Below are 14,898 nucleotides of genomic sequence, written 5' to 3'. Positions count from 1 at the left end.
TTTTCTCTGCTGAGCTACCTCTCCAGGCCCAGCTCTAACTCCTCTGAGTTTAAACCACAAATAAGCTTCTGGGCCCACTTTAACCAAGAGACATTTACAAAGTCAGATTTGTCCCACCTCCTCCTACATATTCATATCTAGTAAAGTCTTCCCAACCAGCCAAAAGCAGATATAGAGAGGGTGCTAAAGTTAATTTTAACCAAATTTCTGTATTAATTAAAATAGCTTCATTCTTTATGACAATACATTGTTATGTTTGAATTTACATAATAAAACAATAACTAATGTAATATCTGCTTTACATGGTAGAGTTTAACACAAACTTTGATTTTTGGAAGAAAAAGTTGTTTCAACTTAAATAAAACAAAAAAAAACCATTGTCCTAAGTAAGTCTGAAATAAAATGACCTTTCAACAAGGAGTCAGGAGACAAACCATCCAGCAGAAGGCTCTGTAAAAATGTTTATTTTTACTAATGTTTTGAATACAGGAACTAAATATATGAGGAGGGGGCCTCAACTTTGCAGAAAACAACAGTTAGGGCCTGCCTGCCCACAGCCAAGGGGGAAGCCCACTCCAGAGTAGCTTGGCATGGACTGTCCCCTCCTACTTAATGTCAGTGCCACTAAGCAGGAAACAGAAAACTCAGGTTGTGAAGACCTTACCAGCTACTAGCTAGCGTGCAAGGAAAGGGGACCAACCTGTGACCTGGGAGCCAGGAAACACAGGCAGGAGGCAGAGGCGACTGATTCAGTTAAGGGCAGGAGGCTGAATGCCCAGGTCCAGAAAGAAAGAAAAGGGGATTTTGGAGGTAGGCTTTTTTTTATCGAGTTAAAAAACAGGCACATTATCCAACTTCTCCCTGTGGCCCCCCAAGCTGCTGGCACAGCCCCCTGACACTATCCCTCTCCCTACAAAACCAAAGGGAATAAGGAAGGAGGCAGAAGACAGGAAGTTCTGAGAATGGGTAATGTTTGGGTAGCCAGAGAGCACCTACGAGCAAGCCAGCCAAGCACAGGAAGGATAGGTTGAAGCTGCTTGTCCCTTTGTGGGACAGGGCAGAGCCAGGAAGTGCTGGAGAGCATTCCAGCTTGAGCACAGAGCTCCATGTAGCATGACAGAGGACAAGGGCACGGGGGGGGGGGGGGGGGACGACACACTGCTTTGGCAGGAGGCAAAGGGAAGCAAAACTAGGATATGGAAATGTCCTGGCAAGTGCCACTTCAGCCAGCTCACTCCAGCTGCTTTCATGAAATGCCCAGCCTGGTTCATCTCTGGAAACCAAAGAGAGGTTGGGGCTAGGTAAGTCTCTCATATTCCTTCTCAGAGGACCCAATTTGAGCCCTGTAATCACCAGGGTCTTGGGCCCAAGGCAAGCAGAGTGAATGCACTTCTTGGAGAACAGAGAGAAGTTGGGCCCACAGGTCAGTCCTGGGGCAGCATGCTGCTCCTTACTCCCTGAGGGCTTGGGGCCAGAGGCAGTGAGAGCTGCCACTTCCCTGTGCTGTTGCCAAAGGCAGTTTGGCAGGACTACAGAGTGAAAGAGGAGAGGGGAATGAAAACCAAGGTAAAGAGGAGAGCAACGGCTTTAGATGCAGGGGAGCTGGGTGACACATCAGGAGGAATTCTGGTTCTGGTAGATGGATGCTTTTTCCTTCAGCAGATCCAGACACAGGTGGCAACTCCAACTTCCTACGGAGAAATAGAAGGGTCACAGTGGATCCCACAAGATCCCATCTACTGTCTTCCACTCCTCAGACCTCACCCCAAGTAGGACAGGGGAAGTTCTGCAGCAGCAACTTCATGATTATCCTGAACTGAGGGAACTGCTTGTCTTCAAAACCATGAAAATTGAACTGAAGAGATGGCTCAGCAGTTAAAGATCTGATGCTCCCGTCTCCTGTCCTCCAAGGGCACCAGGTGTGGTACACTGACATACATGTAGACAAAATAAAACTACACATGAAAATTATTCTCCATGGAGATGGACACACTGAGTGTAAAGAGAAACCTCAAACAGATGCTAGACCTTGTCTATCTTGTGGCCCAGGGACTCACAGGCCAGTCTAGGCAGACACAAGTGTTTTGCTTTTTTTGTAATTTATTAAATGTATTTATTTGTTTGGAGGCACTGCCACAGAATGCATGTGAAAGACAACTTGTGGGAGTCTATTCTTTTCATCATGTGTTTTGAGGGGTTAAACTCAAAAACTCAGGTTGCCCAGGCTTGGTTGCAAGTGCTTTACCAGCCGAGCCATCTTGTCAGCCCAGCCCAGTCACAGGTTTTTAAAAATGCTCTCAACTTTAGACAAAAAAAAAGAAAAAAGAAAAAAAAAGTCATGAAAAGAGACTCCAGAGAAACTACTATATTTTCCCACAAGACAGGGTTTCTCTGTTTAGTCCTGGTCCTGGCTGTCCTGAACCTCACTCTGTAGACCAGGCTGTCCTTGAACTAGAGATCCACCTGCCTCTGCCTCTCAAGTGCTGGGAATAAAAGCATGCACCACCATGCCTGCTTGAGAAACTATTTTTAATTTGGTGAAAGCCAGAAATCCCATTTCTGTGGAATGGATTGCAAGTGAACTGGTGGTGCCAACATCTCAGGGTGTTTAAGCAGAAAGGAATGAGCTTGTGTATTCCACCCTTTACCACCCAAGTCTAATTTCACAGAAAAACAGAAAATAATCAGGCAGGGTTGTGTACACCTATAATTGCAGCTCTTGGGGAACAGAGGTGGATCTCCGAGTAATGAGACCCTGCCTACAAAATGAAAACAAATAAAAAGAAAGAAAGAAATGATAAATAGGAAATAATTGCTCTGTGTAAGAAAAATAAATAGCTAAAACAACATTGGTATTTATTACAGTTTGATCCTTTTTTTTTGAGAAGTAAAACTATTTTTAGGAGATGGGGTTTCAAACAAGGTTTCTTTGGGTAGCCCTGGAACTAACTCTATAGACCAGGGTGGCCTTGAACTCAGAGATCTGCCTGCCTATGCCTCCTGAGTGCTTGGGTTAAAGGCACACTACCACCACCTGGCTATTTTTCAATATAGAATTTATAAGCATACTTTTGTTCTGGACAATACTCGAGGAGAAATTTCTTACCTCTCCAAAGAAATATGACTGCAACAAGCCTAGCCCAGCTGCTCTAGGGGCTGAGACAGGAGGACTGCCAAGTTCAAGTGCTGGCTACCTGGGCTACTGAGCTAGCTCAGGCTATCTTATACAATTTAGTGAGACCCTATCTTAAAACAAAAAACATAAGCGTGGGACCATAAGATGGCTCAAAACCTGATGACTTAAACCCCAGAAGCTATGGTGAAAGATGTGACTTCTAGACTCTGTCCTCTACACAAGTGCTATGAATCAACTGCACAGCACTCTGAATAAAAAATCTGAAGAGCTGGGGATGGATATAGGGATATAGCTCAGCCATGGGGCATTTGGCCAGCATGTACAGGGCTCTTTGTTCTATCTCTACTACTACAAAAAGAAAGAAAAAAGTATTAGAGACAGAAAATATCTGTGCACACGTGCATGTCTGTTGTCTGCAGAGGCCAGAGAAGGAGATTTTCTGGAACTGGAATTACAGATCATGGTGAATAGCCAATAGGTGCTAGAAATTGACCCAAGGCCTCTGGAGGGTTACTCAGTCAGTGCTCTTAACTGTTGAGCCACTTCTTCAGCCCCATTACGTTTTCGTTTTAATCTGTAACACATCATTTTATTATGAAATCTATGTTGCTAGACGTAAGAATGCTGAAACCCACAGAATTACAGACCTATAACAAGTCAGAAATTTCAGTATCAATGTTTTACTTGGGTGCTGTGATCTTTCTGGGATAAAGTATTTTGAGTAGATCCAGGCCATTTACCTTCAGGAGGCTCAGACATGGAAGGGGTGAGACAGTACATGTGGTAGCCACGATCACAGTCATCACAGAAAAGCAGCTGGTCCTGCAGAAGGCAAGGAGAAAGAACAAAGGTACAATGGTTCATTTTATGTACCTAAGTTATGACACTGCTGCTACTTCCAAAAGGGACTGGCAGTAGCTGAGATCGGTTGTCAGTCTGTCTGTCCAGTCTAACTGATCACAAAGCCTACGATTTCCCCACAATCTTTTCTCCACAAAGCTGCCAATTACCCTTTGAAAAGATGAGACAGATCATATTACTCCCCTAATAAAAAGCCTCAGACAACATCCTCAAGGTCTGAACTTCTGGTGCTTAACATTAACCAGATTCAGGACTCCTCACTGAGCTCAAAAGGTCCCAAGAAAACGGAAAAACTGAAGAAAAAGAAAATCATAAAAACAAGCAATGTCCCCGTTTCACCTCCCTGACACAGAGAAGGGTCTAGTGGGTAACAATGGCCTCATTATAGCCAGCCTGCCCACCTTAAGGCCTCTGCACTAGCCATACTTTCTGAGTCTGGCTCCTTGTAATATCCAAACTCCAACACCAACCTCACTTCCTCCAGAAGCAAATACAACTACAAACCTCTTTCAGCATTCAGTTAACTCTTTGGCACATCATTATCATACAAAACTCTGTTCCCCCAAGTACCCAAATTCTATCAAAGCACAAACTTCTCGGTCTTATTTACTGACCCGAGAGCTAAGAACACTGTCTGACTGTTGTTGTCCAAGAAACAATACTTTTTAAGCAAGTATGAAGTTCCCAGAGGGGAGTTAGGGAGGAACGGGTGCACTCTGACAGAAAGCTTGCTTTGGAGGGCGTTAAGGGGAGAGCCAGGCAGGCTCAGAGGGCACGCACATCATTCTCTGAGGTGCCGCAGAGGTTGCAGCACTTGCACTCGATGCACTGCCAGCGGTAGGTCTTCACAGCTGCCATCATCACTGGGGTGAACTGCAGGCAGGATGGATGCCCTGTGGAGGAGGGGAATCAAACAAGTGGCTGGAAACCAGGGTGGGAGTGGGTAAGGGAGGTTGCCTGACTGTAACACTCAAGGAAGCAAGCCAAGAGGTTCCTGGGTACTGAGTACAGCCTGCTTTTTGAGGATGGAGGTACCTGAGCGGCCACAATCGGAACAGGACACTAGCTCTTCAGGCTGCCCTGTCTTCTTGTTAATTTTTGAGTCGCCCAGGCAGAAGTCACAGTAGTTGTTAGGCAGGGCCAATCCATCAGGTCCTTTCTTGGCTATAGAGAAAAAGAAAAATTCTGATGATGCTCAAGGGAACTCTGGGCTACCCCACATTCTCTATAATATGAACGGTTTTTATAAATAAGCTGGTTCCTCTCCTGCTTGCCTGCCCTGACATCTCAGCTTACATTTCTGCTCCTCAGACCTCTGGGACACAGGAGTGGGAGGTTGGGAGTCTTCTTTGTCCTCTCCTTCCTCTTCAGCCAGGTGGGAATGGGCATAGTGGTAACTGAGGCCAGGTCGGTTCTTGTAACGTTTTCCACAAACTGGGTGCGAAAAAGATTGGAGAAAAATATTAGGACACAAAGGTGCTACTTCCCCAGTCTGACAAATATGAAGCTCCAAATGAAGCCCATGAGAACACCTCTGCCAGCATCTCTACTCTGGGACAAGCTTTAGTGATGGCCCCTTCCCCTTAGCCAAGAGCATCAGACCCTGGACCACTTTAACTTCCAGGATTCTCTTCCCTCTCTAAAACACAAAACCATAGCTATCGACATTTTTCTATGCTTGCTTCTAGAAGAACTTAGCCCATGCTGCATCAACTTGCCCCAGAAATAGTTAACAGTCTGGGAGCTCCAGGTCAGTAAAGTTCTACAGTCTAGCCTTATGGCAAGAGGGGAAATATAACAAGGAGATGTTAGACTCTGTCTGCTATGTAAATGTGGCAGGCTCAAGCCACCCTGTGTGTATCAATCCTAACTGAACAAAGGACTGAGGGTGGGTCTCTTGGTGAATACCTACTAACTGCCAGCCAGGATAACTTCCCCCAAAGAAGCTAAATACATTCCCACACTAGTGCCCTGCACAGCCCCTGCCAACCAGCAAGGAAAAATTACATGGCATTTTATCTTGAGCAATGACACCGAGAGGGGCAAGGGGGCCAGCGGGACAGATGGGAGGATGGGAGGATGGACGGATGGGAGGAAATGGTATGACGGTGGGTACATGAGCTGACCACCTGCTGTCTGGTCTGGGGACATCAGATGAATCTATCCATAATGGGTTTCTGTTAATGAATACTAGGCCAAGTGGCCTTAGGAGTAAGTTTGTGAGAGACAAGCAATGGTAAAGACAGTTGCTAGGACTGAGAATGGAGCACAACCGGGGTACCACAGCACTACCCTCATACTGTTGCAGAGATTCCAAAGTGAGTATCACAGGAAATGAGAAAGGCAGGAGGAACAAGGGAAGAGGGAAAAGGGACAGGAAAACCACAAGTCTGAAAAGTTGAGAGAGCTACCTCTCTGGGGCGCTTTCGAGGTATGCTTTTGTTTGAAACTATCTGAAAGACAGAAAGAAAAGTCATGAGAAAGACGTGATACATTTGAGACAGGGCGGCGGCAGCAGCAGGAAAACAGAGCGAGTAAGAGAGAACCCCAGCAGTGGCACTTCAGGCTGGAGACATGGAAGTAGGGTAAGCCAAAGCAAAGGGAAAGAGGACAGATACTAACCGTCAGGGCTGACCCTCTGTGCCCTGCCTTGATGGGTCAGCAAATCTGGATGCTGCCCACTGTGAGGCCAACCCTGCCTGCTTTGAGTTCCCTCAGCCTCCCACCCTAGGACCCACAGAAATCTCTCCCCAGAGCATGCAGGTCCCACCCACTGTGAAACGAAGGCCAGGTCAGCAGGCAGGACAAGAACCCAGGCTTGTTTTACCATTCAGTGCAAGAACATGACCCTTCTCCTCTCACATCCAGAGCAGGAGCTGGGTCCAAGGCGAGAACTACCCACCCCTCAGGTGGCACTCACTGTCACAGGCATAGGGCTTATCCCGGTCCTCCAGGATGGAAGCATCCAGTTTCTTCCGGGCACTGCTCACACCCTTACTCTGCCAAGAAAACCAAAAAGATGATGCCCTCACTAAGGTATCTTGGACAGAAGAGCAAGGCAGAAAGCAAAAAATAAAGACTGGCCTCCACAGACCAGCCTACTCCATTCTTCAGTCAGCGCATTAGCTCCTCACCTTGGATTTTCCCTTTCCCCTACGCTTTGGAGTATCTTCTTCATAGTCCTCATCATCAAGGTCATCTAGGAAGTCATCAGGTTCAAGGATCCGCTAAGTGGAGCAAAAGATTTGAGTGAGCAGAAGTGAAGCCCATCTCAAAGCACCCTCATGATATAGAATTAGCCACTTGGAACTACCCAGATGCTTCTCTGGAGCTTAGCCCCACCCATAATTGTTCTTTACCCTGCAATCCCATTCCTGCTTCCCTAGATGCTTTCTTTCCTCTGCCTCGTCAATTCGTTCCCTTAGTCTAGAATTACTGTCCTCCATCTCTCAGAAGCCAAACACTGTTTCCATAAAGCTCTCTGGATGTTCCAGGCAGCCATGCCTCATCCTGCCTGCTCTGCTTCCAACATTCATGTCCTATTTTAAATGAGCTTTGCTGCTTACTTGACCTTGAGGGAAGCTTTAACTGCTTTGCTTCTGCCTCCCTGCCCATGAAATGGGAACCACAGGACCTACCTCATAAGGATGTACAAGAGGAAGCATATGGAATAATACTTAGCACAGTACCTGGCTTATCTGTAGCTCTTCTCATCTTTAAACTTAGCATTAAGTTCCCAGTTGACAAGTGTGAACCAAGTGTGCTTCACCTATGTATCACCAGGCATCTAAAGTCTCTCACAAAACCTTGTGTGAGAGAGAATGAATAGAGAGCCTGCATTGGGAAGCAGTGTGGAAAGCAGGACAGAGCAAGGCTGATGGCTAGCAGAGAACAGGACTGCAGGCCTGAGCCTCACTTCCTCAGGCTCTACTTTAGCTACTTTTGTTTTTGTTAAGGGTTTACACATCAGCGAGTCTGAGTTCCACCATGGATCTGCTTCAGTTCTACTGGGTGACCTCTCCCAGACCACAGAGGACACGGTCCTCATTATATAGCAATAGCTAGGAACAGCATACCTTCCGTGCACGACTGTTGGTAACAGGAAACTCGACCAGGCTGTCATCATCAACTCGGGGATCTGGGGCACCCCGTTTCTCCAGGGGATCAGTACGTAACAGAGCCTCTAAACTGCTGCCATCCTGAGAGATAAGCCCCTCTTTCTTCAGAGTCTGGTCTGTGTCTGCAACAAGTCAAGATGAAGCTAACTAGAAGGGCTGAAACTGAGTCTACACCATGTGGGGCCAAGTCAAACCCAGCTACTCGGTTCTCCAGGAACCAGGATGTATTTGCAGCCTGCACTGTTATACAGCTATATTTACCTATTTTCACTAAGACAGTGAGCTCCTTGAAGGATGATAGTATGTGCAGCTCTAACACAGAGCCTGGGAAGAGCAAGTGACCGGCTAGCCTCTTGTCAGGCAGACCATAGCCCTTCCTAAGAAGTGCGTCCCTTACTTGGTTTATTTACTCTTGATTATTTTATTTAGTTTGGTAAATATGTATGTAGTATATGTCTGTATGGTGTATGAACACGTGGGTACACATGTTGGAGAAGGACACTGTGTGTCCTGCTCTATCTATCACACTCTGCCTTACTGCCTTGGAGTTTCTCACGGAGCCCTGAATTAGACTGGCAGCTAGAAACACCAGCTCTTACAGAAACATGTTGGTTACACTGAACTTTTATTTTTCTCTAAGATTTATTTATTATATATAAGTACACTGTAGCTGTTTTCAGACATACCAGATGAGGGCATCAGATCTTATTACAGATTGTTGTGAGCCACCATGTGGTTGCTGGGACCTCTGGAAGAGCAGTCAGTGCTCTTAACCACTGGTCAATCTCTCCAGCCCTACAATGAGCTTTTTGTATGAATGTTAAATTAGAATTTAGGTCCTTGTGTTCACATAATAAGCACATCTCTCCAGCCCATATTATTCTGAGATAATTTCATGGTTTTTGTTTGGTTTTTTAAGGCTCTCATGCAGCCCAGGCTAGTCTCAAGCTCCCTGTTAGTAGAGAATGACCCTGAATTTCTGATCCTCTTGCCCCAACCTCCTCAATGGTATTATTATGTAGGAATATACAACCGTGTTCAGTTTATGCAAAGCTGAATATCAAACCCAGGCCCTGTGCATTCTGGATGAGTACTATAGCAACTGAGCTACACCCCCTGCCTATACCTGGTTTAATAGATGGGAAAGAGAGCCTGGGATCCTCAGGTGGGTGGGCTCGACGCTTTTTCCGCCAGCGTCGGGCAGGGTAGGAATACAACTGTCCAGAGGCCAAACCTGTGGAAGAAGGAAGGAAGAAGGAAGGATGGACAGACTATTAAGCCCTAATCCAGCCCTAAGAAATGATGACAAACACTTTGTGGATGAGAACTCTGTTGGGTTCTAGAGCAAGGGAGTGATACAGAACACATAAGCCTAGGCCAGGTGGGGATACTTCACGGTATAGAAAAACAGATGTCAGCTGAAATATGCAGCTGTTCTTAGTCCTTGGAAGATGATAGCTGCTTCAGAGGCCAAAAACAAAGGCTGGCTGCTACATCCTCCCTGGTTCTCATCTACTGATGCGAGCAGTGGAGGAGCCTTCATACTACCCCATCTCCTAAGGAACAGCAGATACATCCTCATACTCTTGCGTCACCTTTCCTGAAGCTGGTAACCTTACCTGGACCCCGGTGTCGCTTTTCCATCCAGATATAACAATTGCTCTGGGCTACTCCAGTCTGTGAGTCCAAAAAAGGCAGGCGCACGCTACGCTCAGCACAGAGGCGGGCGTTATAATTGTGGCACTGTTCCATGGCATCTTTATAGTACTGCTCCCCAAGGCTGCAGGAAGGTAAAACAGGTGTGAAGTCAAGTCATCCTTCTTCCCTGTCAACTGCCTCTCTCAAAGGCTCAGGGGTCTAAGAGACTCTTTTCTGTTATTTGCCTCCTATTCTGCCTCCAGGGACATAAAAAAAACCTTTACCAAACTATCACATGAGGAAAGACAATTTACTATGAGCTAGGCCAGAGCCCCTGAATAATCATCATTGTGACGCATGATTTTACTACGTGTATAATCAGACATAAGCTTTTTAAATATTTGTTTGTTCTGAGACAAGGGTCTCTTTCATTGTACAGCCCAAGTACTAAACTCATGAAAATCCTCCTGTCTCTGCTTGCCAAATCAAACTTAAATCTTAGTCCAAAGAGTGAAGAATGGTCAAGGAAACAGCTGTGGTAGAGAGCTTGCTCAGCCCACAAAGGGCTCTGGATTCAATCTGTCAATACTGGGGGAGGGAGGGACAAAGATGAAATGAGTGGCTCACTCCATGGTTCTCATGCATCCAACTCAAGCTGCTTAATGCTACTTGTCTTAACCTAAGCATTTGAGCTGCACACATTACTGTAGATATTAACTTCTTCTGACAAATGGGGAAACAAACAAGACCTAGAGGGCTTGTCACAAGATTTTTGGCACATTATTAGTAGATCCACCCCTCAAAACACCATTCAGTTCTAGAAAATGAAGCTCTTACTAGGTGTAGTGTGGTACATACCTCTAACAGAAAGACTAAAATAGGCATATTACCCTGATTTCAAAGCCAGTTGAGCCAGATAGCATAACTCTGCCTCAAAACCCAAACTAGGCAGGCATGGTGGCACACACCTGTAATCCCAGCACATGGAAGATATAAGTATTAAGTCATCCTCAGCTAGATATCAAATTCAAGAACAGCCTGTACTACAAGAGACAAAAAAAAAAAAAAAAAAAAAAAAACAAAAAAAACAACAAAACAAAACAAACAAAAAAAACCACCCAAAACAAACAACAACAACAATAAACTATCATTGAACTGGGCTTGGAGGTGCATGCCTTTAATGCCAGCACTCCAGGAAGCAGAAGCAGATGGAACTATGGGTTCAAGGCCAGTCTCATCTACAGATCGAGTTCCAGGACAGCCAACACTACAGAGAAACCCTGTATCAAAAAAACAAAACAAACAAAACAAAAAAACACTAGTTCTGGGTTTGGTTCCCAGAATCCATATAGTGGTTCCTAACTGTCCATTAACTCCAGTTACAAGGATCTAACCCCCTCTTCTGACCTCTGTGGGCACCAGGCACACATGTGGCTGGCACACATACATACGGGCAAAACACTCATACAAACAAGATAAAATTTAAAAGCTCTTCATATACAAACAATCTAAAGGTAATTGGGGGGGAAAAAGCCAGGCACGGTACTGAGAGGTGTCAACTCATGTATCTGCAAGGTAAGAACTTGCAATGTTCCAGAGAGAGAAATTCCCCAAGTTCATCAAAGCTTTTACTAAGCATTACTTCTAATAACAGGAAATTTGTTAAACTAGCCAATCTCAGGCTCTTCTTGTCACACAACTGACATCAAGAATTTTCTGGTCCTGGGGGAGGCAATTTGAACTCTGGGGGGGAGTCTCTAAGTACTTTAAGAAAAGACAAGAAACTGGAGAGCTAGGGGTCGTGTGGTTATAAGCATGTTCAATAACCCCCACCTTTTGTTACAGAAGAGTAAGGAGTCATGTTTATAATCAATCAATCAATCTTTTTGTTGTTCTCAGGCTCATATGCAGAGCCTCCCAAATGCTACATGTATTCTACCATTTAGCTATATCCATCCCAGCCAAATATTCATTTTTTCTTAAATAGAGGCTCATGTAGCTCATACTGGCCCCAAATCCCTATGGAGTTAACAGTGACCTTGAATTTCTGATCTTTCTGCTTATATCTCCCTAACAAGCATGCACTACCACATTCGGTTTTATGTGGTGCTGGCTAATCAAAGCAGGATCTCTTGCATGCTAAGCAAGTATTCTACCAACTGAGCCACATTCGTAGCCTTAAAAAAACAAACACCAAGGGCAGAGGAGACTTCTTTCTCATAGCATCCCCGTTACCCATGAAGGTGTCTACATCATATCAGGATAGATTTTGGGATAAAATAATGGGTTTGGGTACAACCACTACATGAACATAGCCATGTAATTAACCTGTATGAACCTCTATTCTTCTCCTGTAGATTGCGGCAGTTAGACTAGATGAGCTCTGACCTGCCAGGATTCTGATGGAGATAGTAGGGATTAGGAGACATGAAAAGCAAGAGAAAGTAAGGTCTCCGTGTCTGTTACCTACAACTAAAGCTGTATCAACAAGCCCCAATGTAGAATCTGATGGGGACTTTCACTGAACAGCCACAGGAGACCACTGCATCTTAGTTTGTTCCCAGCAAATAAAAAAGACACACACCACACACAGCAACACTACAAGCACAGCCTGAGTGGATTCCGTGAGCAGTAATAACTATAATTAAGGTGTGAGTGTGTTGGAGAGCACAGCACAGAAGAGAGAAGGCTCACATTTGCTCGCCTTTAGGAGGCAGCCTCGTCCTTACCACACAGGAAAAACGGATAAACAAGGTTGAGTGCAGCAGCTCCTTTGTTTCTGCTGATGGGAATTGATACTGACACTGGAAGTCAAACGGAAGGAAGGACCAGCCCAGTGGAGCTAAAGACTGCAAAGTCAGAGCAGGGAGGCTGAAGAAGGCCTGGAGGAACGACTGAAATGTCCAGCTGGGGCTATTCTAGAAGGTGAAGCAAGTGCTCTAGTAGGAAAGATGGCCAGATGAAACTGTACACATGCACACATGCAAGTGTGGTGTGTGTGTCTAGAGAGAGCAAAGAAAAGAGTACACATAAATTCAAGACTCCGTAGCAAAAAAATGTCAAGCTTCTGCTATTCTATGGATAGCCTTATATAACACATACAAAGTTTTAAAAACTAGTTGTCAGTCATGGTTAGTTTTAGACTAGTATTTACTCTAATAAGACCACTATAAAGACTATTTCAACCATGATACTGTATTTGAGAAAAGCAGAAAATTAAGACAGTATTTTCACAAGGCAAGAGTGAAAAAAAAAAGACAAGCTATCGGCCTCCCCTCAATGAGTGATGTCAGCCGCCACTATAATTAAAAACAGTGTCAGAAAGGCATTTCCAGAGTGAGAATCAAAGCCTTCTCTATAAAGGGAAAGTTCTGTGGGGTACATGTTAGTAGTGTCCAGTCATCTGCACCTACACCTAGGAGAAGCAACTTAGTACCTCACTGGTACTCAGGAACCAGTGACTGGTTAAAGAGGCATGAATAGCAATGCTCTACTTAAACGGGCAACCAACACTTAAAATACTGCACCAATGGGTTAGCAACTCCATTTTCTGCAAGACCATCTTTCAACATGAAGAGCTCCATCAACATGTAACTCTGAAATCCTAGGCAAGCACTTTCTTCTAGAAAGTAAGATTTCCAGAGTAAAAACTGTAAGTCCTCTTTTCACAGGAAACCTGGGAGTAGGGGTGGGGGACACAGGACAACTCGCCTTGCACAGAAATAGGGGAGGTCAACAAAGACAGGATAACAAAGACCTAACAGCTGAGTCCAGAAGGAGAACTATAAAAATGTTAAATTAACAGCCTTATTTCTAAATTGAGGGAAATGTCAGCCTAAAGAGAGCTGGGGAAACTGGAGGGACAGATCACAAAGATAATAGTGCTGGGAGGAGGGGTGGTTGAAAGAGGCAGCAAGATGAAGCCAAAAGCAAGTTTAAAAAAAAAAAAAAAAAAGCCACAAGAGAAGGCACTTAGCTTAATGGAAGTGGGAAAGCATTCTCGAAGAAAAGGGTTCCAAGCAGCAGGGGAGAAACAACTTAACCTTTTAAAAAAAAAAAAAAAGCCTCTTGGGACTATTGCGGCTCAGCCCATGACAAAGACAGATGAAGCTGCAAAAAGTCCTCCAGAATAGTTCCTAAATCCAGAACCCAAAAGCTTTGACTGGACAGCTGAACACTTCAATTTTTCTACCCTTACATCACGCCCAACATGGCCATTGAAGGAAAAGAAGGTCATTCTTAAATCCAACGGGCATTTTAAACCCCATTCCAAAACTCTTCTTCAAGAAGGAAGGAGACTTATCAAAACCCCAAACATCTCTAGCTCAGGGGAAGCGGGTAACAGGCCAGTCCCTGTCCCCAGTGTTTCCCAACAACCGTTAACTTCAGCTCTGCTCGAAATCTGACCTGCACAATGGCATCTAGGGTACACAGAACTCCCACCTCGGGGCTCCTGCGGGCTAGAAGGCCGTCTGGTTCCGGTCTAGTTCCCCACTCCCCGAAGTTCTTTCCATTCTGTATCTGCTCTTGGACCAACTCTTCCCAAGAACATTTTTAGTTTTAGTTTCGTGTACCCCGGATTTGCCGGCTAATGTCACCGGGCTGCTTAAGTCTTAGGATCCAGCAGGCACGCCGGAGCCTGTAGCCCCAGGGAGGGCGGTGGGCGGGGAGGGGACCCGATCTCCCGGGGCCGCCGGCCTTAGCTCGGAAGGACTGACGCGTCTTCAGAGAGGGGCCAGGGACCGTGAGCCTCTCGTTCGCAGCCCGCAGCTCCGCTCGGGGCTCGGCCCGCGAGGAGGACGCCCGTCGGGGGCTCTGGTGTGCCCCCCTCCGGGCCTCCACAAGTTTCCAAAAGCCCAGCTCCTTCTCCAGAGTCTCCTGTTGCCCTCCCTACCAGCAGTCGCACAGCAAGGACTTCCCGGGCATATCCTTCTCTACTGTCTTTTCTCTTCCAGAACCTCCCTCTCTACTCCAAGGCCCCTTTACAATATTTCTGGTACAGGAGAAATTTTAAAAAGAAAAAGAAAAAAGAAAACCACTCACAGCTTCACTACATTCTCCACCACAGCCGCCATCTTCCCTGTTCCTCTCCCTCAGGCCGGGAGGCCCCGAAACCCTCAACGCGCAGGCGCTAAGCCTTCTCAG

At 45.6% G+C, this 14,898-nt stretch overlaps 1 protein-coding gene across 2 annotated transcripts; it reads right to left on the bottom strand.

Annotated features, from left to right (window-relative positions):
* Positions 1–449: 449 nt before the first annotated feature.
* On the bottom strand, positions 450–14,898 carry DPF2 (double PHD fingers 2). Of its 2 annotated transcripts, XM_080913510.1 has the most exons (12): positions 14,797–14,898; positions 9,735–9,895; positions 9,242–9,349; positions 8,074–8,237; positions 7,132–7,224; positions 6,918–6,996; positions 6,409–6,450; positions 5,294–5,431; positions 5,033–5,161; positions 4,778–4,890; positions 3,877–3,958; positions 450–1,691 (listed from the first exon to the last, which is right to left on the bottom strand). In XM_080913510.1, the coding sequence occupies exons 1-12, from the start codon at positions 14,826–14,828 to the stop codon at positions 1,615–1,617; spliced, it is 1,218 nt and encodes a 405-aa protein (XP_080769636.1). In that variant the 5' UTR covers positions 14,829–14,898; the 3' UTR covers positions 450–1,614. The 2 variants fall into 2 exon arrangements, with proteins under 2 accessions (XP_080769636.1, XP_080769637.1); XM_080913511.1 differs by lacking the exon at positions 6,409–6,450.

The sequence above is a fragment of the Micromys minutus genome (genome assembly GCF_963924665.1).
Source record: "Micromys minutus genome assembly, chromosome: 2".
Taxonomy (NCBI): Eukaryota; Metazoa; Chordata; class Mammalia; order Rodentia; family Muridae; genus Micromys; species Micromys minutus.
Note: the sequence above shows the minus strand (reverse complement) of the source record. Positions and strands in the feature narration are given on the sequence as shown.

Bases quoted from the DNA above. Each gene is read 5' to 3' on its own strand.
- DPF2 (XM_080913510.1), bottom strand. From the start codon at position 14,828: ATGGCGGCTGTGGTGGAGAATGTAGTGAAGCT. The intron at 9,896-14,796 runs GTGAGTGGTTTT...ACCTTCCTGCAG, and splicing joins GTGGAGAATGTAGTGAAGCT to CCTTGGGGAGCAGTACTATA. The intron at 8,238-9,241 runs GTATAGGCAGGG...GACTTGTTGCAG, and splicing joins TTTCCCATCTATTAAACCAG to ACACAGACCAGACTCTGAAG.